The sequence below is a fragment of the Octopus bimaculoides genome, chromosome 23 (genome assembly GCF_046866305.1).
Source record: "Octopus bimaculoides isolate indiv1 chromosome 23, ASM4686630v1, whole genome shotgun sequence".
NCBI classification, from domain to species: Eukaryota; Metazoa; Mollusca; class Cephalopoda; order Octopoda; family Octopodidae; genus Octopus; species Octopus bimaculoides.
The window spans coordinates 34255107-34278886 of NC_142950.1; the positions used below are offsets into that span (position 1 = coordinate 34255107).

Consider the following 23780-nt stretch of genomic DNA (forward strand, 5'->3'; position numbering starts at 1 on the left):
CGTTAGTTCGTAAGTACGTACGTAATAACGTAGGTACGTTCTTTCGTTCGTTCGTACGTACGTACATACGTAAGTTCGTACGTTCGTTCGATCTTTCGTACTTTGAAAATAAGTACGGTCATTCGTTCGCACGTTCCTTCATTTCGTTCGTTCGTACGTTCGTTCTTTCGTTCGTACGTACGTTCTTTCGTTCGGTCGTTCGTACGTACGGACGTATGTAGAAGCTTTCGTTCGTTTATTCGTTCGTCCGTACGTACGTACGTACATACATACGTTTGCTCTTTCGTACGTACGTACGATCGTTTCTTCGTTCGTTCGTTCTTTCATTCGTACCTACGTACATACTTACTTTCGTTCGTTCCTTCATTTGTTCTTTCTTTTGTTTCTTCGATCGTTCGTTCATTGGTTCGTTCGTTCGTGCGTACGTACGTTCGTTCGTTCATTCGATCTTTCGTACGTACGTACTTTCGAACGTACATCCGTGCGTACGTTTCTTCACTCGTTCTTTCGTGCCTACGTACGTACGTTATTTCGTACGTTCGTTCGTTCGAATTTTTCGTACCTACGTACGTTCGTTGTTCGTTCGATCTTTCATTCGTTCATTCGTACGTACGTACGAACGTTCGTTCGTTGGTTCGCTCGGTCGTTCGTAAGTACATACGTTCGTCCGTTCGTTCGTTAGATCTTTCGTTGGTTCATTCTTTAGTTAGTACGTACGTATCTTCGTTCGTTCGTTCGTTCTTTCGTTCGGTCTTTCTTTCCTTCGTACGTACATACGTTCGTTCCTTCATTTGTTCTTTCTTTTTTTCTTTCGATCGTTCGTTCATTGGTTCGCTCGTAAGTACGTACGTTCGTTCGTTCGTTCTTACGTACGATCGTTCGTTCGTACGTACTTACTTACGAACGTACATCCGTACCTGGGTTTGTTCGCTTGTTCTTTCGTGCCTACGTACGTACGTTCGTTCGTTATTTCGTACGTACGTTCGATCGTTCATGAGTATTTACGTACGTACGTTCGTTCGTACCTACGTACGTTTGTTCTTCGTTCGATCTTTCATTCGTTCTTTAGTTCGTTCGTTCATTCCTACGTAGGTTCGTTCGTTCATTTGTACGTACGTACGTTCGTTCGGTCATTCGTACGTACATACGTTCGTCCGTTCCTTCGTTAGATCTTTCGTTCTTTCATTCTTTAGTTAGTTAGTTCGTTCGTACGTACGTACGTACGTACGTATCTTCGTTCGTACGTTCGTTCGATCTTTCGTACTTTCAACATAAGTACGTTCATTCGTTCGCACGTTCCTTCATTTCGTTCGTTCGTACGTTTGTTCTTTCATTCGTACGTACGTACGTTCTTTCGTTCGTTTATTCGTTCGTCCGTACGTACGTACATGCATACGTTTATTCTTTCGTACGTACGTACGATCGTTTCCTCGTTCGTTCGTTCTTTCATTCGTACCTACGTACATACTTACTTTCGTTCGTTCCTTCATTTGTTCTTTCTTTCGTTTCTTCGATCGTTCGTTCATTGGTTCGTTCGTTCGTGCGTACGTACGTTCGTTCGTTCATTCGAACGTACATCCGTGTACTTTCGAACGTACATCCGTGCGTACGTTTCTTCACTCGTTCTTTCGTGCCTACGTACGTACGTTCGTTCGAATTTTTCGTACCTACGTACGTTCGTTGTTCGTTCGTTAGTTTGTTCGTTCGATCTTTCATTCGTTCGTTCGTTCATTTGTACGTACGTACGAACGTTCGTTCGTTGGTTCGCTCGGTCGTTCGTACATACATACGTTCGTCCGTTCGTTCGTTAGATCTTTCGTTGGTTCATTCTTTAGTTAGTACGTACGTATCTTCGTACGTACGTACGTTCATTCGTTCGTTCTTTCGTTCTTTCTTTCCTTCGTACGTACATACGTTCTTTCCTTCATTCGTTCTTTCTTTTTTTCCTTCGATCGTTCGTTTTGGTTCGCTCGTACGTACGTTCGTTCTTACGTACGATCGTTCATTCGTTCGCTCTTTCGTACGTACTTACTTATGAACGTACATCCGTACCTACGTTTGTTCGCTTGTTCTTTCGTGCCTACGTACGTACGTTCGTTCGTTATTTCGTACGTTCGTTCGATCGTTCATGAGTATTTACGTACGTTCGTTCTTCGTTCGATCTTTCATTCGTTCTTTAGTTCGTTCGTTCATATGTACGTACGTACGTACGTTCGTTCGGTTGTTCGTACGTACATACGTTCGTCCGTTCCTTCGTTAGATCTTTCGTTCGTTCATTCTTTAGTTAGTTAGTTCGTTCGTTCGTACGTACGTACGTATCTTCGTTCGTTGAATCGTTAATTCGTTCGTTCGTACGTACGTACGTATCTTCCTTCGTTGAATCGTTAATTCGTTCGTTCGTACGTACGTACGTACGTTCAGTCGTTCGTTCGTTCATTCATTCGTACTTTCATACGTTCGTTCGATCATTCGTACGTACGTTCGTTAGTTCATTCGTACATACGTATGTACGTATGTTCGTAAGTTCGTTCTTTCGTGCCTTCGTACGTACGTTCGTTCGTTCGTTCATATGAAAGTACGTTCGGCCGTTCGTACGTACGTATGTACGTACTTACGTTCCTACGTTCGTTCTTACTTACGTACGTTCGTTCTTACTTACGTACGTTCGTTCCTTCATTCGTACATACGTACGTAAGTACTTTCGTTCGTTAGTCCTTTCGTAAGTACGTACGTAAATACGTTTGTTCTTTCGTTCGTGGGTTCTTTCATTCGTACGTATGTTCGTTCGATAGTTCGTAGACGTATGTACGTACGTTCGTTCGTAAGAACGTACGTTCGTTTCCTCGTTCGTTTGTACCTACGTACATTCTTACTTTCGTTCGTTCCTTCATTCGTTCTTTCTTTTGTTTCTTCTATCGTTCGTTTATTGGTTCGTTCGTTCTTTTTTTCGTACGAACGTACATCCGTACGTACGTTTGTCTGCTCGTTCTTTCGTGCCTACGTACGTACGTTCATTCGTTCGATCGTTCATTTGTACGTACGTACGAACGTTCGTTCGTTGATTCGCTAGGTCATTCGTACGTACATACGTTCGTCCGTTAGATCTTTCGTTGGTTCATTCTTTAGTTAGTTCGTTCGTTCTTTCGTACGTACGTATCTTCGTTCGTTCGTACGTAAGTACGTTCGCTCGTTCCTTCATTTCGGTCGTTCGTTCTTACGTACGTTCGTACATACGTTCATTCGCTCGTTCGTACGTAAAAGCTTTCGTTCGTTTATTCGTTCGTCCGTACGTACGTACATACGTTCATTCTTTCGTACGTACGATCGTTTCCTCGTTCGTTCTTTCATTCGTACCTACGTACATACTTACTTTCGTTCGTTCGTTCATTCGCTCTTTCGTTCGTTCGTTCATTCGTTCTTACGTACGTTCGTTCGTTCATTCGATCTTTCGTACGTACGTACTTTCGAACGTACGTTTCTTCACTCGTTCTTTCGTGCCTACGTACGTACGTTCGTTCGTTCGTTCGATCGTTCATGAGTATTTACGTACGTAAGTTCGTTCGTTCGTTCGAATTTTTCGTACCTACGTACGTTCGTTCGTCCGATCTTTCATTCATTCGTTCGTTGGTTCGTTAGATCTTTCGTTGGTTCATTCTTTAGTTAGTACGTACCTATCTTCGTTCGTCCGTTAGATCTTTCGTTGGTTCATTCTTTAGTTAGTACGTACGTATCTTCGTTCATTCGTACGTACGTTCGTTCTTTCGGTCGGTCTTTCTTTCCTTCGTACGTACATACGTTCGTTCCTTCATTCATTCTTTTTTTCCTTCGATCGTTCGTTCATTGGTTCGTTCGTACGTTCGTTCGTTCGTTCGTTCGTTCTTACGTACGGTCGTTCGTTCGTTCGCTCTTTCGTATGTACTTACTTACGAACGTACATCCGTACCTACGTTTGTTCGCTTGTTCTTTCGTGCCTACGTACGTACGTTCGTTCTTTATTTCGTACGTTCGTTCGTTCGTACCTACGTACGTTCGTTCTTCGTTCGATCTTTCATTCGTTCTTTAGTTCGTTCGTTCATTCGTACGTAGGTTCGTTCGTTCATTTGTACGTACGTACGTACGTTCGTTCGGTCGTTCGTACGTACGGACGTATGTAGAAGCTTTCGTTCGTTCATTCGTTCGTTCGTACGTACGTACGTATCTTCCTTCGTTGAATCGTTAATTCGTTCGTTCGTACGTACGTACGTTCAGTCGTCCGTTCGTTCATTCATTCGTTCTTTCATACGTTCGTACGTACGTTCGATCATTCGTACGTACGTTCGTTAGTTCATTCGTACATACGTATGTTCGTAAGTTCGTTCGTTCATTCGTAAGTACGTACGTTCTTTCGTTCGTTCGGTTATTCGTACGTACGTACGTTCGTTCTTTCGTTCATACATATGAAAATACGTTCGTTCGTACGTACGTATGTACGTACTTTCGTTCGTACTTACGTACGTACGTTCTCTCGTTCGATCGTTGGTTAGTTCATTGTGCATTTGTACGTACGAACATACGAACGTATTTACGTACGTTCGTTCGTAATTCCGTTCGTTCTTTCGTAAGTACGTTCGTACGTACGAAAGTACGGTCGGTCGTTCGTTCGTTCATTCGTTCGTACGTAAATACCTTTGTTCGTTTGTACGTACGTACGTACGTTCGTTCCTTCTTTCGTGCCTTCTTACGTACGTTCGTTCGTTCGTTCATATGAAAGTACGTTCGGCCGTTCGTACGTACGTATGTATGTACGTACTTACGTTCCTACGTTCGTTCTTACTTACGTACGTTCGTTAGTCCTTTCGTAAGTACGTACGTAAATACGTTTGTTCTTTCGTTCGTGGGTTCTTTCATTCGTACGTATGTTCGTTCGATAGTTCGTAGACGTATGTACGTACGTTCGTTCGTAAGAACGTACGTTCGTTTCCTCGTTCGTTTGTACCTACGTACATTCTTACTTTCGTTCGTTCCTTCCTTCGTTCTTTCTTTTGTTTCTTCTATCGTTCTTTCTTTTGTTTCTTCTATCGTTCGTTTATTGGTTCGTTCGTTCTTTTTTTCGTACGAACGTACATCCGTACGTACGTTTGTCTGCTCGTTCTTTCGTGCCTACGTACGTACGTTCGTTCGTTAGATCGTTCATTTGTACGTACGTACGAACGTTCGTTCGTTGATTCGCTCGGTCATTCGTACGTACATACGTTCGTCCGTTAGATCTTTCGTTGGTTCATTCTTTAGTTAGTTCGTTCGTTCTTTCGTAAGTACGTATCTTCGTTCGTTCGTACGTAAGTGCGTTCGCTCGTTCCTTCATTTCGGTCGTTCGTTCTTACGTACGTTCGTACATACGTTCATTCGCTCGTTCGTACGTAAAAGCTTTCGTTCGTTTATTCGTTCGTCCGTACGTACGTACATACGTTCGTTCTTTCGTACGTACGATCGTTTCCTCGTTCGTTCTTTCATTCGTACCTACGTACATACTTACTTTCGTTCGTTCGTTCATTCGCTCGTTCGTTCATTCGTTCTTACGTACGTTCGTTCGTTCATTCGATCTTTCGTACGTACGTACTTTCGAACGTACGTTTCTTCACTCGTTCTTTCGGGCCTACGTACGTACGTTCGTTCATTCGATCGTTCATGAGTATTTACGTACGTAAGTTCGTTCGTTCGTTCGAATTTTTCGTACCTACGTACGTTCGTTCGTCCGATCTTTCATTCATTCGTTCGTTGGTTCGTTAGATCTTTCGTTGGTTCATTCTTTAGTTAGTACGAACCTATCTTCGTTCGTCTGTTAGATCTTTCGTTGGTTCATTCTTTAGTTAGTACGTACGTATCTTGGTTCATTCGTACGTACGTTCGTTCTTTCGGTCGGTCTTTCTTTCCTTCGTACGTACATACGTTCGTTCCTTCATTCATTCTTTTTTTCCTTCGATCGTTCGTTCATTGGTTCGTTCGTACGTACGTTCGTTCGTTCGTTCGTTCTTACGTACGGTCGTTCGTTCGTTCGCTCTTTCGTATGTACTTACTTACGAACGTACATCCGTACCTACGTTTGTTCGCTTGTTCTTTCGTGCCTACGTACGTACGTTCGTTCGTTATTTCGTACGTTCGTTCGTTCGTACCTACGTACGTTCGTTCGTTCGTACCTACGTACGTTCGTTCTTCGTTCGATCTTTCATTCGTTCTTTAGTTCGTTCGTTCATTCGTACGTAGGTTCGTTCGTTCATTTGTACGTACGTAAGTACGTTCGTTCGGTCGTTCGTACGTACGGACGTATGTAGAAGCTTTCGTTCGTTCATTCGTTCGTACGTACGTACGATCGTTTCTTCGTTCGTTCGTTCTTTCATTCGTACCTACGTACATACTTACTTTCGTTCGTTCCTTCACTCGTTCGTTCGTGCCTACGTACGTACGTTCATTCGTTCGAATATTTCGTACCTACGTACGTTCGTTGCTCGTTCGTTAGTTCGTTCGTTCGATCTTTCATTCGTTCTTTCGTTCATTTGTACGTACGTACGAACGTTCGTTCGTTGGTTCGCTCGGTCGTTCGTACATACATACGTTCGTCCGTTCGTTCGTTAGATCTTTCGTTGGTTCATTCTTTAGTTAGTACGTACGTATCTTCGTTCATTCGTACGTACGTACGTTCATTCGTTCGTTCGTTCATTCGGTCTTTCTTTCCTTCGTACGTACATACGTTCGTTCCTTCCTTCATTCGTTCTTTCTTTTTTTCCTTCGATTATTCGTTCATTGGTTCGCTCGTACGTACGTTCGTTCGTTCGTTCTTACGTACGATCGTTCGTTCGTTCGCTCTTTCGTACGTACTTACTTACGAACGTACATCCGTACCTACGTTTGTTCGCTTGTTCTTTCGTGCCTACGTACGTTCGTTCGTTCGTTCGTTCTTCGTTCGATCTTTCATTCGTTCTTTAGTTCGTTCGTTCATTCGTACGTAGGTTCGTTTGTTCATTTGTACGTACGTTCGTTCGGTCGTTCGTACGTACATACGTTCGTCCGTTCCTTCGTTAGATCTTTCGTTCGTTCATTCTTTAGTTAGTTAGTTCGTTCGTTCGTACGTACGTACGTATCTTCCTTCGTTGAATCGTTAATTCGTTCGTTCGTACGTACGTACGTTCAGTCGTTCGTTCGTTCATTCATTCGTTCTTTCATACGTTCGTACGTACGTTCGATCATTCGTACGTACGTTCGTTAGTTCATTCGTACATACGTATGTTCGTAAGTTCGTTCGTTCATTCGTAAGTACGTACGTTCTTTAGTTCGTTCGGTTATTCGTACGTACGTACGTTCGTTCTTTCGTTCATACATATGAAAATACGTTCGTTCGTACGTACGTATGTACGTACTTTCGTTCGTACTTACGTACGTACGTTCTCTCGTTCGATCGTTGGTTAGTTCATTGTGCATTTGTACGTACGAACATACGAACGTATTTACGTACGTTCGTTCGTAATTCCGTTCGTTCTTTCGTAAGTACGTTCGTACGTACGAAAGTACGGTCGGTCGTTCGTTCGTTCATTCGTTCGTACGTAAATACCTTTGTTCGTTTGTACGTACGTACGTACGTTCGTTCCTTCTTTCGTGCCTTCTTACGTACGTTCGTTCGTTCGTTCATATGAAAGTACGTTCGGCCGTTCGTACGTACGTATGTATGTACGTACTTACGTTCCTACGTTCGTTCTTACTTACGTACGTTCGTTCCTTCATTCGTACATACGTACGTATGTACGTTCGTTCGTTAGTCCTTTCGTAAGTACGTACGTAAATACGTTTGTTCTTTCGTTCGTGGGTTCTTTCATTCGTACGTATGTTCGTTCGATAGTTCGTAGACGTATGTACGTACGTTCGTTCGTAAGAACGTACGTTCGTTTCCTCGTTCGTTTGTACCTACGTACATTCTTACTTTCGTTCGTTCCTTCCTTCGTTCTTTCTTTTGTTTCTTCTATCGTTCTTTCTTTTGTTTCTTCTATCGTTCGTTTATTGGTTCGTTCGTTCTTTTTTTCGTACGAACGTACATCCGTACGTACGTTTGTCTGCTCGTTCTTTCGTGCCTACGTACGTACGTTCGTTCGTTAGATCGTTCATTTGTACGTACGTACGAACGTTCGTTCGTTGATTCGCTCGGTCATTCGTACGTACATACGTTCGTCCGTTAGATCTTTCGTTGGTTCATTCTTTAGTTAGTTCGTTCGTTCTTTCGTAAGTACGTATCTTCGTTCGTTCGTACGTAAGTACGTTCGCTCGTTCCTTCATTTCGGTCGTTCGTTCTTACGTACGTTCGTACATACGTTCATTCGCTCGTTCGTACGTAAAAGCTTTTGTTCGTTTATTCGTTCGTCCGTACGTACGTACATACGTTCGTTCTTTCGTACGTACGATCGTTTCCTCGTTCGTTCTTTCATTCGTACCTACGTACATACTTACTTTCGTTCGTTCGTTCATTCGCTCGTTCGTTCATTCGTTCTTACGTACGTTCGTTCGTTCATTCGATCTTTCGTACGTACGTACTTTCGAACGTACGTTTCTTCACTCGTTCTTTCGGGCCTACGTACGTACGTTCGTTCATTCGATCGTTCATGAGTATTTACGTACGTAAGTTCGTTCGTTCGTTCGAATTTTTCGTACCTACGTACGTTCGTTCGTCCGATCTTTCATTCATTCGTTCGTTGGTTCGTTAGATCTTTCGTTGGTTCATTCTTTAGTTAGTACGAACCTATCTTCGTTCGTCCGTTAGATCTTTCGTTGGTTCATTCTTTAGTTAGTACGTACGTATCTTGGTTCATTCATACGTACGTTCGTTCTTCGTTCGATCTTTCATTCGTTCTTTAGTTCGTTCGTTCATTCGTACGTATGTTCGTTCGATAGTTCGTAGACGTATGTACGTACGTTCGTTCGTAAGAACGTACGTTCGTTTCCTCGTTCGTTTGTACCTACGTACATTCTTACTTTCGTTCGTTCCTTCCTTCGTTCTTTCTTTTGTTTCTTCTATCGTTCTTTCTTTTGTTTTTTCTATCGTTCGTTTATTGGTTCGTTCGTTCTTTTTTTCGTACGAACGTACATCCGTACGTACGTTTGTCTGCTCGTTCTTTCGTGCCTACGTACGTACGTTCGTTCGTTAGATCGTTCATTTGTACGTACGTACGAACGTTCGTTCGTTGATTCGCTCGGTCATTCGTACGTACATACGTTCGTCCGTTAGATCTTTCGTTGGTTCATTCTTTAGTTAGTTCGTTCGTTCTTTCGTAAGTACGTATCTTCGTTCGTTCGTACGTAAGTACGTTCGCTCGTTCCTTCATTTCGGTCGTTCGTTCTTACGTACGTTCGTACATACGTTCATTCGCTCGTTCGTACGTAAAAGCTTTTGTTCGTTTATTCGTTCGTCCGTACGTACGTACATACGTTCGTTCTTTCGTACGTACGATCGTTTCCTCGTTCGTTCTTTCATTCGTACCTACGTACATACTTACTTTCGTTCGTTCGTTCATTCGCTCGTTCGTTCATTCGTTCTTACGTACGTTCGTTCGTTCATTCGATCTTTCGTACGTACGTACTTTCGAACGTACGTTTCTTCACTCGTTCTTTCGGGCCTACGTACGTACGTTCGTTCATTCGATCGTTCATGAGTATTTACGTACGTAAGTTCGTTCGTTCGTTCGAATTTTTCGTACCTACGTACGTTCGTTCGTCCGATCTTTCATTCATTCGTTCGTTGGTTCGTTAGATCTTTCGTTGGTTCATTCTTTAGTTAGTACGAACCTATCTTCGTTCGTCCGTTAGATCTTTCGTTGGTTCATTCTTTAGTTAGTACGTACGTATCTTGGTTCATTCGTACGTACGTTCGTTCTTCGTTCGATCTTTCATTCGTTCTTTAGTTCGTTCGTTCATTCGTACGTAGGTTCGTTCGTTCATTTGTACGTACGTAAGTACGTTCGTTCGGTCGTTCGTACGTACGGACGTATGTAGAAGCTTTCGTTCGTTCATTCGTTCGTCCGTACGTACGTACATACATACGTTTGTTCTTTCGTACGTACGTACGATCGTTTCTTCGGTCGTTCGTTCTTTCATTCGTACCTACGTACATACTTACTTTCGTTCGTTCCTTCACTCGTTCTTTCGTGCCTACGTACGTACGTTCATTCGTTCGAATATTTCGTACCTACGTACGTTCGTTGCTCGTTCGTTAGTTCGTTCGTTCGATCTTTCATTCGTTCTTTCGTTCATTTGTACGTACGTACGAACGTTCGTTCGTTGGTTCGCTCGGTCGTTCGTACATACATACGTTCGTCCGTTCGTTCGTTAGATCTTTCGTTGGTTCATTCTTTAGTTAGTACGTACGTATCTTCGTTCATTCGTACGTACGTACGTTCATTCGTTCGTTCGTTCGTTCGGTCTTTCTTTCCTTCGTACGTACATACGTTCGTTCCTTCCTTCATTCGTTCTTTCTTTTTTTCCTTCGATCGTTCGTTCATTGGTTCGCTCGTACGTACGTTCGTTCGTTCGTTCTTACGTACGATCGTTCGTTCGTTCGCTCTTTCGTACGTACTTACTTACGAACGTACATCCGTACCTACGTTTGTTCGCTTGTTCTTTCGTGCCTACGTACGTTCGTTCGTTCGTTCGTTCTTCGTTCGATCTTTCATTCGTTCTTTAGTTCGTTCGTTCATTCGTACGTAGGTTCGTTCGTTCATTTGTACGTACGTTCGTTCGGTCGTCCGTACGTACATACGTTCGTCCGTTCCTTCGTTAGATCTTTCGTTCGTTCATTCTTTAGTTAGTTAGTTCGTTCGTTCGTACGTACGTACGTATCTTCGTTCGTTGAATCGTTCATTCGTTCGTTCGTTCATTCATTCATTTATTCGTTCTTTCATTCGTTCGTACGTACATACGTTCGTACGTATGTTCGATCATTCGTACGTACGTTCGTTAGTTCGTTCGTAAGTACGTACGTAATTACGTTTGTTCTTTCGTGGGTTCTTTCATTCGTACATACGTACGTACGTTCGTTCGATCGTACATACGTAATAACGTAGGTACGTTCTTTCGTTCGTTCGTACGTACGTACATACGTAATTTCGTACGTTCGTTCGATCTTTCGTACTTTCAAAATAAGTTCGTTCATTCGTTCGCACGTTCCTTCATTTCGTTCGTTCGTACGTTCGTTCTTTCGTTCGTACGTACGTTCTTTCGTTCGGTCGTTCGTACGTACGGACGTATGTAGAAGCTTTCGTTCGTTTATTCGTTCGTCCGTCCGTACGTACATACATACGTTTGCTGTTTCGTACGTACGTACGATCGTTTCTTCGTTCGTTCGTTCTTTCATTCGTACCTACGTACATACTTACTTTCGTTCGTTCCTTCATTTGTTCTTTCTTTTGTTTCTTCGATCGTTCGTTCGTTGGTTCGTTCGTTCGTGCGTACGTACGTTCGTTCGATCTTTCGTACGTACGTTCTTTCGAACGTACATCCGTGCGTACGTTTCTTCACTCGTTCTTTCGTGCCTACGTTCGTTCGAATTTTTCGTACCTACGTACGTTCGTTTGATCTTTCATTCGTTCGTTAGATCTTTCGTTGGTTCATTCTTTAGTTAGTACGTTGGTTCATTCTTTAGTTCATTCGTACGTACGTTCATTCGTTCGTTCGGTCTTTCTTTCATTCGTACGTACATACCTTCGTTCCTTCATTCGTTCTTTCTTTTTTTCCTTCGATCGTTCGTTCTTTGGTTCGTTCGTACGTACGTTCGTTCGTACGTACGTTCGTTCGTTCGTTCTTACGTACGATCAGTCTTTCGTTCGCTCTTTTGTATGTACTTACTTACGAACGTACATCCGTACCTACGTTTGTTCGCTTGTTCTTTCGTGTCTACGTACGTACGTTCGTTCGTTATTTTGTACGTTCGTTCGATCGTACTTTCAACATAAGTACGTTCATTCGTTCGCAAGCTCCTTCATTTCGTTCGTTCGTACGTACGTTCTTTCGTTCGGTCGTTCGTACGTACGTACGGACGTATGTAGAAGCTTTCGTTCGTTTATTCGTTCGTCCGTACGTACGTACATACATACGTTTGTTCTTTCGTGCGTGCGTACGATCGTTTCTTCGTTCGTTCGTTCGAATTTTTCGTACCTACGTACGTTCGTTGTTCGTTCGTTAGTTCGTTCGTTCGATCTTTCATTCGTTCATTTGTTCATTTGTACGTACGTACGAACGTTCGTTCGTTGGTTCGCTCGGTCGTTCGTTGGTTCGCTCGGTCGTTCGTACGTACATACGTTCGTCCGTTCGTTCGTTAGATCTTTCGTTGGTTCATTCTTTAGTTAGTACGTACGTATCTTCGTTCGTTCTTTCGTTCGGTCTTTCTTTCCTTCGTACGTACATAGTTCGTTCCTTCATTCGTTCTTTCTTTTTTTCTTTCGATCGTTCGTTCATTGGTTCGCTCGTACGTACGTACGTTCGTTCGTTCGTTCTTACGTACGATCGTTCGTTCGTACGTACTTACTTACGAACGTACATCCGGAGCTACGTTTGTTCGCTTGTTCTTTCGTGCCTACGTACGTACGTTCGTTCGTTATTTCGTACGTTCGTTCGATCGTTCATGAGTATTTACGTACGTACGTTCGTTCGTTCGTACCTACGTACGTTTGTTCTTCGTTCGATCTGTCATTCGTTCTTTAGTTCGTTCGTTCATTCGTACGTAGGTTCGTTCGTTCATTTGTACGTACGTACGTTCGTTCGGTCATTCGTACGTACATACGTTCGTCCGTTCCTTCGTTAGATCTTTCGTTCGTTCATTCTTTAGTTAGTTCGTTCGTACGTACGCATCTTCGTTCGTACGTTCGTTCGATCTTCCGTACTTTCAACATAAGTACGTTCATTCGTTCGCACGTTCCTTCATTTCGTTCGTTCGTACGTTTGTTCTTTCGTTCGTACGTACGTACGTTCTTTCGTTCGGTCGTTCGTACGAACGGACGTATGTAGAAGCTTTCGTTCGTTTATTCGTTCGTCCGTACGTACGTACATACATACGTTTCTTCTTTCGTACGTAAGTACAATCGTTTCCTCGTTCGTTCGTTCTTTCATTCGTACCTACGTACATACTTACTTTCGTTCGTTCCTTCATTTGTTCTTTCTTTCGTTTCTTCGATCGTTCGTTCATTGGTTCGTTCGTTCGTGCGTACGTACGTTCGTTCGTTCATTCGAACGTACATCCGTGCGTACGTTTCTTCACTCGTTCTTTCGTGCCTACGTACGTACGTTCGTTCGTTCGAATTTTTCGTACCTACGTACGTTCGTTGTTCGTTCGTTAGTTTGTTCGTTCGATCTTTCATTCGTTCGTTCGTTCATTTGTACGTACGTACGAACGTTCGTTCGTTGGTTCGCTCGGTCGTTCGTACGTACATACGTTCGTCCGTTAGATCTTTCGTTGGTTCATTCTTTAGTTAGTACGTACGTATCCTCGTTCATTCGTACGTACGTACGTTCATTCGTTCGTTCTTTCTTTCCTTCGTACGTACATACGTTCGTTCCTTCATTCGTTCTTTCTTTTTTTCCTTCGATCGTTCGTTTTGGTTCGCTCGTACGTACGTTCGTTCTTACGTACGATCGTTCGTTCGTTCGCTCTTTCGTACGTACTTACTTATGAACGTACATCCGTACCTACGTTTGTTCGCTTGTTCTTTCGTGCCTACGTACGTACGTTCGTTCGTTATTTCGTACGTTCGTTCGATCGTTCATGAGTATTTACGTACGTTCGTTCTTCGTTCGATCTTTCATTCGTTCTTTAGTTCGTTCGTTCATTTGTACGTACGTACGTACGTTCGTTCGGTCGTTCGTACGTACATACGTTCGTCCGTTCCTTCGTTAGATCTTTCGTTCGTTCATTCTTTAGTTAGTTAGTTCGTTCGTTCGTACGTACGTACGTACGTATCTTCGTTCGTTGAATCGTTAATTCGTTCGTTCGTATGTACGTACGTATCTTCCTTCGTTGAATTGTTAATTCGTTCGTTCGTACGTACGTACGTTCAGTCGTTCGTTCGTTCATTCATTCTTTCTTTCATACGTTCGTACGTACGTTCGATCATTCGTACGTACGTTCGTTAGTTCATTCGTACATACGTATGTACGTAAGTTCGTTCGTTCTTTCGGTTATTCGTACGTACGTACGTTCGTTCTTTCGTTCATACATATGAAAATACGTTCGTTCGTACGTACGTATGTACGTACTTTCGTTCGTACGTTCTCTCGTTCGATCGTTGGTTAGTTCATTGTGCATTTGTACGTACGAACATACGAACGTATGTACGTACGTTCGTTCGTAATTCCGTTCGTTCTTTCGTAAGTACGTTCGTACGTACGAAAGTACGGTCGGTCGTTCGTTCGTTCATTCGTTCGTACGTAAATACCTTTGTTCGTTTGTACGTACGTACGTACGTTCGTTCCTTCTTTCGTGACTTCATACGTACGTTCGTTCGTTCATATGAAAGTACGTTCGGCCGTTCGTACGTACGTATGTATGTACGTACTTACGTTCCTACGTTCGTTCTTACTTACGTACGTTCGTTCCTTCATTCGTACATACGTACGTATGTACGTTCGTTCGTTAGTCCTTTCGTAAGTACGTACGTAAATACGTTTGTTCTTTCGTTCGTGGGTTCTTTCATTCGTACGTATGTTCGTTCGATAGTTCGTAGACGTATGTACGTACGTTCGTTCGTAAGAACGTACGTTCGTTTCCTCGTTCGTTTGTACCTACGTACATTCTTACTTTCGTTCGTTCCTTCATTCGTTCTTTCTTTTGTTTCTTCTATCGTTCGTTTATTGGTTCGTTCGTCCTTTTTTTCGTACGAACGTACATCCGTACGTACGTTTGTCTGCTCGTTCTTTCGTGCCTACGTACGTATGTTCGTTCGTTCGATCGTTCATTTGTACGTACGTACGAACGTTCGTTCGTTGATTCGCTCGGTCATTCGTACGTACATACGTTCGTCCGTTAGATCTTTCGTTGGTTCATTCTTTAGTTAGTTCGTTCGTTCTTTCGTACGTACGTATCTTCGTTCGTTCGTTCCTTCATTTCGGTCGCTCGTTCTTACGTACGTTCGTACATACGTTCATTCGCTCGTTCGTTTATTCGTTCGTCCGTACGTACATACGATCGTTTCCTCGTTCGTTCTTTCATTCGTACCTACGTACATACTTACTTTCGTTCGTTCGTTTATTCGCTCTTTCGTTCGTTCGTTCATTCATTCTTACGTACGTTCGTTCATTCGACCTTTCGTACGTACGTTTCTTCACTCGTTCTTTCGTGCCTACGTACGTACGTTCGTTCGTTCATGAGTATTTACCTACGTAAGTTCGTTCGTTCGTTCGAATTTTTCGTACCTACGTACGTTCGTTCATCCGATCTTTCATTCATTCGTTCGTTGGTTCGTTAGATCTTTCGTTGGTTCATTCTTTAGTTAGTACGTACGTATCTTCGTTCGTTCTTTCGGTCTTTCTTTCCTTCGTACGTACATACGTTCGTTCCTTCTTTTTTTTCCTTCGATCGTTCGTTCATTGGTTCGTTCTTACGTACGATCGTTTGTTCGTTCGCTCTTTCGTACGTACTTACTTACGAACGTACATCCGTACCTACGTTTGTTCGCTTGTTCGATCGATTCATGAGTATTTACGTACGTACGTCCGTTCGTTCGTATTTTTCGTACCTACGTACGTTCGTTCGATCTTTCATTCGTTTGTACGTACGTACGTACGTTCGTCCGTTCCTTCGTTAGATATTTCGTTCGTTCATTCTTTACTTAGTACGTACGTACGTACGTTCAGTCGTTCGTTTATTCATTCATTCGTTCGTACGTACATATGAATTCTGCCAATTGCAAGCTTTCTTTTCAGGTACACGACACTGCTTTTCCCCTTCGCAGGCTACAGGCCCACACCCCCAACACCCATACTGTTAGGATTGGCACTCTCAACGTCGGCACGCTGAAAGGTAGATCTGGTGAAATTGTTGAGATGCTTGAACGGAGACGCGTAGATATGTGTTGCATCCAGGAAGTAAGATGGAGAGGAGGTTCTGCGAGGTTCCTCACAGGCAAAGAACACAGGTACAAGATTTTCTGGGCAGGGAACACTGACGGGGTCGGGGGCGTAGGAATACTTCTAGCAGAGAAATGGGTGGATAAGGTAATCGAGGTAGTTAGAGTAAGTGACAGAGTACTTAAGATTAGACTAGTGCTTCATCATAGATTAGCTACTGTCATCTCAGCCTATGCACCTCAACCGGGGCTACCAGATGGTCTGAAAGACCAATTCTATGACACCCTCTTGCAAACTACCTCGTCGACGAGTGACAGGGACCTTCTTTTTGTGGCTGGAGACTTCAATGGTCATGTCGGACGTCGTACTGGAGGCTTCCATGGCATACATGGAGGCTATGGCTTCGGTTCCCGCAATGAGGAGGGAACCAGACTGCTGGAGTTCTGTGATGCAACCGATCTTATGGTCTGCAATACCAACTTCAGGAAACCTGCCAGTCACCTAGTCACCTACCGGTCCGGCAGACACTCTAGCCAAATCGACTACATCCTCGCCAGAAATAGGGAAAGAGGGCGGCTTATAAATGCCAAAACCTACCCTGGTGAAGAATGTACCCCACAACATAGATTAGTAGTTAGCGACTTTGGGATCAAGGCAAAATGGGTGCCCAGAATTAGACCGGCTTGGAGGAGAAGGGTGTGGAAGCTTAAAGACCCTGCAAATGGACAGAGACTTAGAGACAAGTTACTTGAAGCATTTGACGAAATAGAAGGGGATATAGCATCATACAACGTGGAAGACAATTGGAGATTTCTGCGGGACAACCTGTTGAAAGCCACCGACCAGATTTGTGGCTGGTGTAAGGTCCCCTCTCGACCCAGAGTAACGTGGTGGTGGAACAAGGAGGTAGACAGGGCTATTAGACAAAAGAAACAGGCTTGGAAGGACTGGAAGAACGGTGGTAGCAGGGAATTGTACCAATGTGCCAGAAGGGAGGCGAGGCGACAGGTTTATTTAGCCAGAGGGGAAGCAGATAAGAAAAGATTTGCCAATGTTCTGCGCCGTGAGGACCAAAGACTCGAGGTATTTCGTGTTGCAAGACAGTGTAGGAGAGAAATGTGTTCGCATGGATGATGGTACGCTTGCATTAAATGAGGCTGCAAAGAAAGAGGTCTGGAGATGCCACTACGATAAATTGCTTAATAAAGAGAATGAATGGGAGAAAGAGAGCCTGCCGTATGTCGACCCAACAGAGGGACCAGCTATCCGAGTTGATAGTACCAGGGTAGATAAAGCAATTAAGAGTATGAAAACAGGGAAAGCCCCCGGCCCATCAGGAATCACTGCAGAGATGCTCAAAATATCTGGCAGTGTTGGCTACAGCCTAGTCACCCGTATTACGAACCAGGTGTTACACGAAGGAGTCATACCCAATGACTGGTGTAGCAGCACCATAGTCAACTGCTACAAAGGTAAAGGTGACGCTTTAGATACAAATAATTACAGAGGCATCAAGCTGTTAGATCAGGTTATGAAAGTTACGGAGAGGGTCATAGCCCAAATAATTAGGGAGCAAATCAATTTAAATGAGATGCAGTTCGGGTTTGTGCCAGGTAAAAGCACTACTGATGCCATATTTATAGTAAGACAGCTGCAGGAGAAATACCTAGCCAAGGATAAACCTCTGTACCTGGCTTTCATTGACATGGAGAAAGCCTTTGACAGGGTCCCCCGATCCCTTATCTGGTGGTCAATGAGGAAACTTGGGATAGAAGAATGGTTAGTGAGAGCTGTGCGAGCCATGTACAGAGATGCTGCCAGTAAGGTGAGGGTTGGTAATGAGTACAGCAATGAATTCCGGGTAGAGGTAGGGGTCCACCAAGGTTCCGTCCTCAGCCCCCTCCTATTTATCATAGTCCTCCAGGCAATCACAGAGGAGTTTAAGACAGGTTGCCCCTGGGAGCTCCTCTATGCTGATGACCTTGCACTAATTGCGGAGTCACTATTAGAACTAGAGAAGTTTCAGGTGTGGAAGCAAGGTCTAGAATTGAAGGGCCTTAGAGTCAACCTAGCTAAAACCAAAATCCTAATAAGTAGGAAGGTAGATAAAACACAAACCCCTTCAGGTAGATGGCCCTGCTCAGCATGTAGAAAAGGAGTAGGTAGTAACTCTATAAGATGTACCCGGTGCAAGCTATGGACACATAAGAGATGCAGCAATATCAAAGGCAGGTTAACTAGGAAGTTAGATTTTGTATGTGGCAGATGTTCAGGTGCAATAAAGACTGTAAACAAACAGGAAACAACTTCTATCTCATTCCAGGGTGAAAAACTAGAGGTAGTCGATAGCTTCCGCTATCTGGGTGACCAAGTTAGTAGTGGGGGTGGGTGCGCTGAAAGTGTAGCTGCTAGAATAAGAATAGCCTGGGCAAAGTTTAGAGAGCTCTTACCTCTGCTGGCGACAAAGGGACTCTCACTCAGAGTAAAAGGCAGACTGTATGACGCATGTGTACGAACAGCCATGCTACATGGCAGTGAAACATGGGCTGTAACTGCTGAGGACATGCGTAAGCTCGCAAGGAATGAAGCTAGTATGCTCCGTTGGATGTGTAATGTCAATGTGAATACCCGTCAGAGTGTAAGTATCTTGAGAGAAAAGCTGAACATTAGAAGCATCAGTTGTGGTGTGCAAGAGAGACGATTGCGCTGGTATGGACATGTGGTGAGAATGGATGAGGATAGCTGCATGAAAAAGTGCCACACCCTAACAGTTGAGGGAACCCGTGGAAGAGGTAGGCCCAGGAAGACCTGGGCTGAGGTGGTGAAGCAAGACCTTCGTACATTGGGCCTCACCGAGGCGATGACTACTGACCGAGACCTTTGGAAATGTGCTGTGCGTGAGAAGACCCGGCAAGCCAAGTGAGATCGTTGCCAGTGCCCCTGAACTGGCTCTTGTGCGGGTGGCACATAAGATGCACCATTTTGAGCGTGGCCGTTGCCAGTACCGCCTGACTGCCCTTCGTAGGTTTTTCTAGCAAGACCGTTGCCAGTGCCCCTGGACTGGCTCTTGTGCAGGTGGCACATAAAAGACACCATTTCGAGCGTGGCCGTTGCCAGTATCGCCTGACTGGCCTTCGTGCGGGTGACACGTAAAAGCACCTACTACACTCTCTGAGTGGTTGGCATTAGGAAGGGCATCCAGCTGTAGAAACTCTGCCAAATTTAGATTGGAGCCTGGTGTTGCCATCCGGTTTCACCAGTCCTCAGTCAAATCGTCCAACCCATGCTAGCATGGAAAGCGGACGTTAAACGATGATGATGATGATGATGATATATATAAAATATTTTGTATATATATATATATATATATATATATATATATATTATATATATATAAAATATTTTGTATATATATATGTCTGTGCTTATGATATTTCAATATTCTTTGCAGGGTGACAGTGGAGGTGCCTTGATGTGCTGGGAGCCAGACAACCGGTGGACCATTGTAGGAGTTTTGTCGAAAGGACGCTACAACTGTGCAGCCAATTCTCCAAACGTTTTCACAAAGATATCGTCCATGCGTGGCTGGATTGAACGATCCTTAGGGTGGAGCAGCAAGTCGCAAAACTAAACATCCAGTGGACAGGTGTGTTGGGTTGTTACAGAGGAAGTGTGAGGCCAGGATTAGCAGTAAGATGATGGTAAAGAGTAAAGAAATGCAGGCTGACAATATATAATGAGGTTTGCTGTGGGGGTGTCTCGGGGACAGAGCCAAAGGGGCAACAGCATTGCAGTATTCTCGGAATCCCTTCAATAACTTTTGGAGTCTTTCACAAACAGTTCCACTTGTAATGTGGGTTTTTGTTTCTACCCTTAGGTTTATATTTTCAATTATAGCCCCATGATAATTGATATGCATGTGAGTCCTGTGAATTTTGTTTATTTTTAATCAACTAATAGCATTCAATTGTAGCCAAGAACCCTCCTACATCGATCTGAACTCAGCACTGTAAGTTAACACAATACTTCATTATATAGTACCATTAAGAGGCGAGCTGGCAGAAACGTTAGCACGTCAGGTGAAATGCTTAGCGGTATTTCATCTGCCTTTACGTTCTGAGTTCAAATTCCGCTCTGGTCAACTTTGCCTTTCATCCTTTCAGGGGGTCAATAAATTAAGTACCAGTTGCGTACTGGGGTCAATCTAATTGACAAGCCCCACTTCCCCAAAATTCTAGGCCTTGTGCCTAAAGTAGAAAAAACAATATTGTGCCACTCCTCCATTACCACCCCCACCACCTCATGGTACCTATTATTTCACAGTTACATGACCTGGCTAACAGACACAATATGTGTCTAAATTCCAGACTGTGTCCCGAAGCTGGAACCCTCACAACTAAAAACACACAAGCTTCACAAACAGTTCTGTAGAAATGTATATATATTGCATTGAATACACATCATGGTTTATATGTTTATGTATATAAAATGAACATGGAATATTTCTAAACTTGCATACATTATTAAACCACAACTTATACACACACACAATAAAGATTCATTAATTTGGAATTAGAAATGAACAAACTCAGTGATGAGAATTGAAACTGGCATCTCTTGCTTAACAGGCAGAAGTGTCACATGGTTTGATTCCAGAAAGTGGGTTGGTCGTGTCATTTCAGTTACAAACTGGTGTTTAAATCCAAAACTTACCTCTTTGTTGATCTACTTCATTATATGAATCTGTCATATATACATACATACGCTCACTTTTGTTATATATATATATGTACACATTTGTATCTATTATATATATATATATTGCTTTATCTTCCAATTCAGATTATCCTTTTTCCCATAAATAAACTTGAACTGGACAAAATTAAGCAATAAAGATTCAACACTATTCCATTCTTCAAATCTTTCTCGTAGTCTTTTGCAATCTCACAGGTAAACTAAGCTTGTAACCTAGCAAAGGAAGGACCAAGTTATCTCCCTTCTGCAGACGTAAATTCAATGTTTTACACAGCTACGCACAAATTCATCACACACACAGATGTATATGTATCTTAAATTTCACATGATGGTCTTCTGTTTACTGTCACAGAGCCCGAGTCGACATGAGGCTATAGCAGAAAACATTTGCCTAAGTTTTTCCACTACTACTGGTCAATGAATCTCATGTTCGTTCACATTTTCAAAACCAGTATAAGTGCACATTTGGTCGATTTCATGATAACCATTGAAACACAATCTGCTGGTTTCTTGCACGTGAAATTTGTTTCAGTCAAACTGGGATAGGTGCCATACATAAGACAGTGGGCAAATCTTAGTCTTCCAGTCAGACTCAGATATATTCAAATTGTTTTGAACAATTACTCAAAAGTCATTCTGATGCATATATCAGGTTTTGAAAGTAAGTTCATCATATTTTCATAGTTGAGCTGAACTGGCAACGGTTACCTTGGTTTTGCAATAACAAATGAGCAATACCAGGACTAGATAATTTGGTTTCAAATACAGAGAGAGTGAAAATGAAAAACTTATTCAGTTACCTTGTCTTTGAGCAATTTGATGAGCTGATTGTATTGCCACATACACGTTCTTTTAGCTTCCATTGTAAAATAGAATGTTTACCATTCTGTTAAGCAATGGAACAATAAACAACTGTTCTGTTGTAATGGACTATGGCCATGCTGGGGCACCACCTTGAAGGGTTTCAGTTAAATGAATTGACCCAGGTATTTTTGAAAGCTGGATGCTTATTCTATCAGTTTCTTTTTCGGAATCACTAAGTTCTGGAGATGTAAACAAACCAACACAGGGTGTAATATTGGTCCCGAGAGACAATCACAATCACACACATACATGAAGGACTTCTTTCAATCTCCGTCAACCAATTCTACTCTGAAGGCTTTAGTCTGCCTGGAACTAGACCCTCTGCAGTGGGACTGAACCTGGAACCATGTGCATGGGAAGAACAGAAATAAAACTAAAAAGAAAGAAAAACAGACACAGATACAGGTCTTAGAAATCTTTACAATAGTTTTTTTGTATTTTTATTTTGAACATTTCTTTTTTTAGATTATATATTATTATACAATATTTTGTTATCTGGCTGAAAATATTTTATATAATATACATATGTATATTTATATTATATGTATGCATGTATGTGTGTATATATTTATAAATATACATGTTTATAAGTATGTATATATGTGTGTGTGTGTGTGTGTGTGTGTGTGTGTGTGTGTGTGTGTGTGTGTGTGTGTGTGTGTGTATATATATATACACATACATGTGTATATATGTGAAAAATAAACTGAAAATATAAAATTATTCCTTATGGTTGGCATAAGACCATAAAAATTTGGAAGGTAGGAAGGTATAGTTGATTAGTACTGAACCCCAGCGGTTGACTAGTATTCTATTTTTTCCTTCTTTATTCTTAGGATGGAAAAAAGCAAAACCAACTTGGGGCAGGATTAGGGGGGAGAGGGGGAGGGATTAAACTCAAACTACAAAAGATGTCAGGAAATTCAATAAAATATGTTATTTGTATCATTATCATCAGTCTAGAAAAGCTGTTTCAAAGTAGAAACAGTTGATATTTTAAAGGTGAGTGAAACCTGCAAACAACAATAAATGAAAGAGAGAGACGGGGGGGGGGGGGTTAGAGAAAATAAACCAGAGTTTTTTTTTCAACACTCAGTTTCAGCAGGATTCACTTGCTATATTTGCTGGTGTATAAGACAAACCCCATCTTTTTTAATAGAAAACAAAAGAAATTTATATACACTCAAACCCTCTATATCCCATCTATAACACAGTCACATTAGATTTATGGCAATTTTTTTTTTTTTTTGTTATATATAAGAATTAAAACAATCAGGTCTTATACACCAACATATGTGATACTTTGAAAATATGAAGAAGGCTCTCACTGTTCAAGTTTAATTTTAGCCAAACAATGTATTTAATTTAATAAATAAGAATATACCAGAATAAAAGACGTGGTGATTGTGTGGATCCCCAGTTTCAATTCTGTTTGCATTATTTCACCAAAGATGGTGAACCGGCAGATTTGTTATCGCACCAGACAAAGTGCTTGGCAGCATTTCTACCAGTTTTGCATTCAGAGTTCAAATTCTGCCTTTCATCCTTTCGGGGTCAATAAAATAAGTACCAGTCAAGTACTGGGGGTCAATGTAATTGACTCACTCCTTCCTTCAAATCTACAGGCCTTGTGCTGAAAATTTAAAACAATTATTTCACTAAAGGTGGTGAGCTGGCAGAATTGGTAGCACGCCAGACAAAATTATTAGTGGCATTTTTTTTCTAGCTTCACGTTCTGAGTTCAAATTCTGCCATGGTTATCTATTGACTTTCGTCCTTTTGGGGTGGATAACAAGAATAGCATCCCCTAAGATTTCAAGTCCTGCACCCATAGGGAAAAGGAATTATTTCGCCAATGGGAGGGAGACGGTGGAGAAGTGAGTATCACCTGCCCTCCACTGCCCTTAAGAAAAATTGGTGGTGGGTATTTGGTAACGTCAACCTCGGCAGGATTTGAACTCGGAATGTAACAGACTAACAACAAACATCTCAAGGTATTTCATCCGACTACAATTCCACCAATTCATTGCCCTTGCAAGAACGACAACAATAATTTCGTCTTCTCTACGCACAAGGGCTGAAATTTGAGGGGA

General features: G+C 42.4%; 1 protein-coding gene across 1 annotated transcript in view; it reads left to right on the top strand.

The window, feature by feature from the left end:
• The window catches only part of LOC106875180 (uncharacterized), a 146102-nt gene extending 125120 nt beyond the window's left edge, over positions 1-20982 (top strand). Inside the window, exon 80 of the mRNA XM_089340736.1 lies at positions 19520-20982. Coding sequence (XP_089196862.1) covers positions 19520-19699 — 180 coding nt within the window. The 3' untranslated portion in view covers positions 19700-20982. The remainder of the gene's footprint in view (positions 1-19519) is intronic.
• The last annotated feature ends 2798 nt before the right edge of the window (positions 20983-23780 follow it).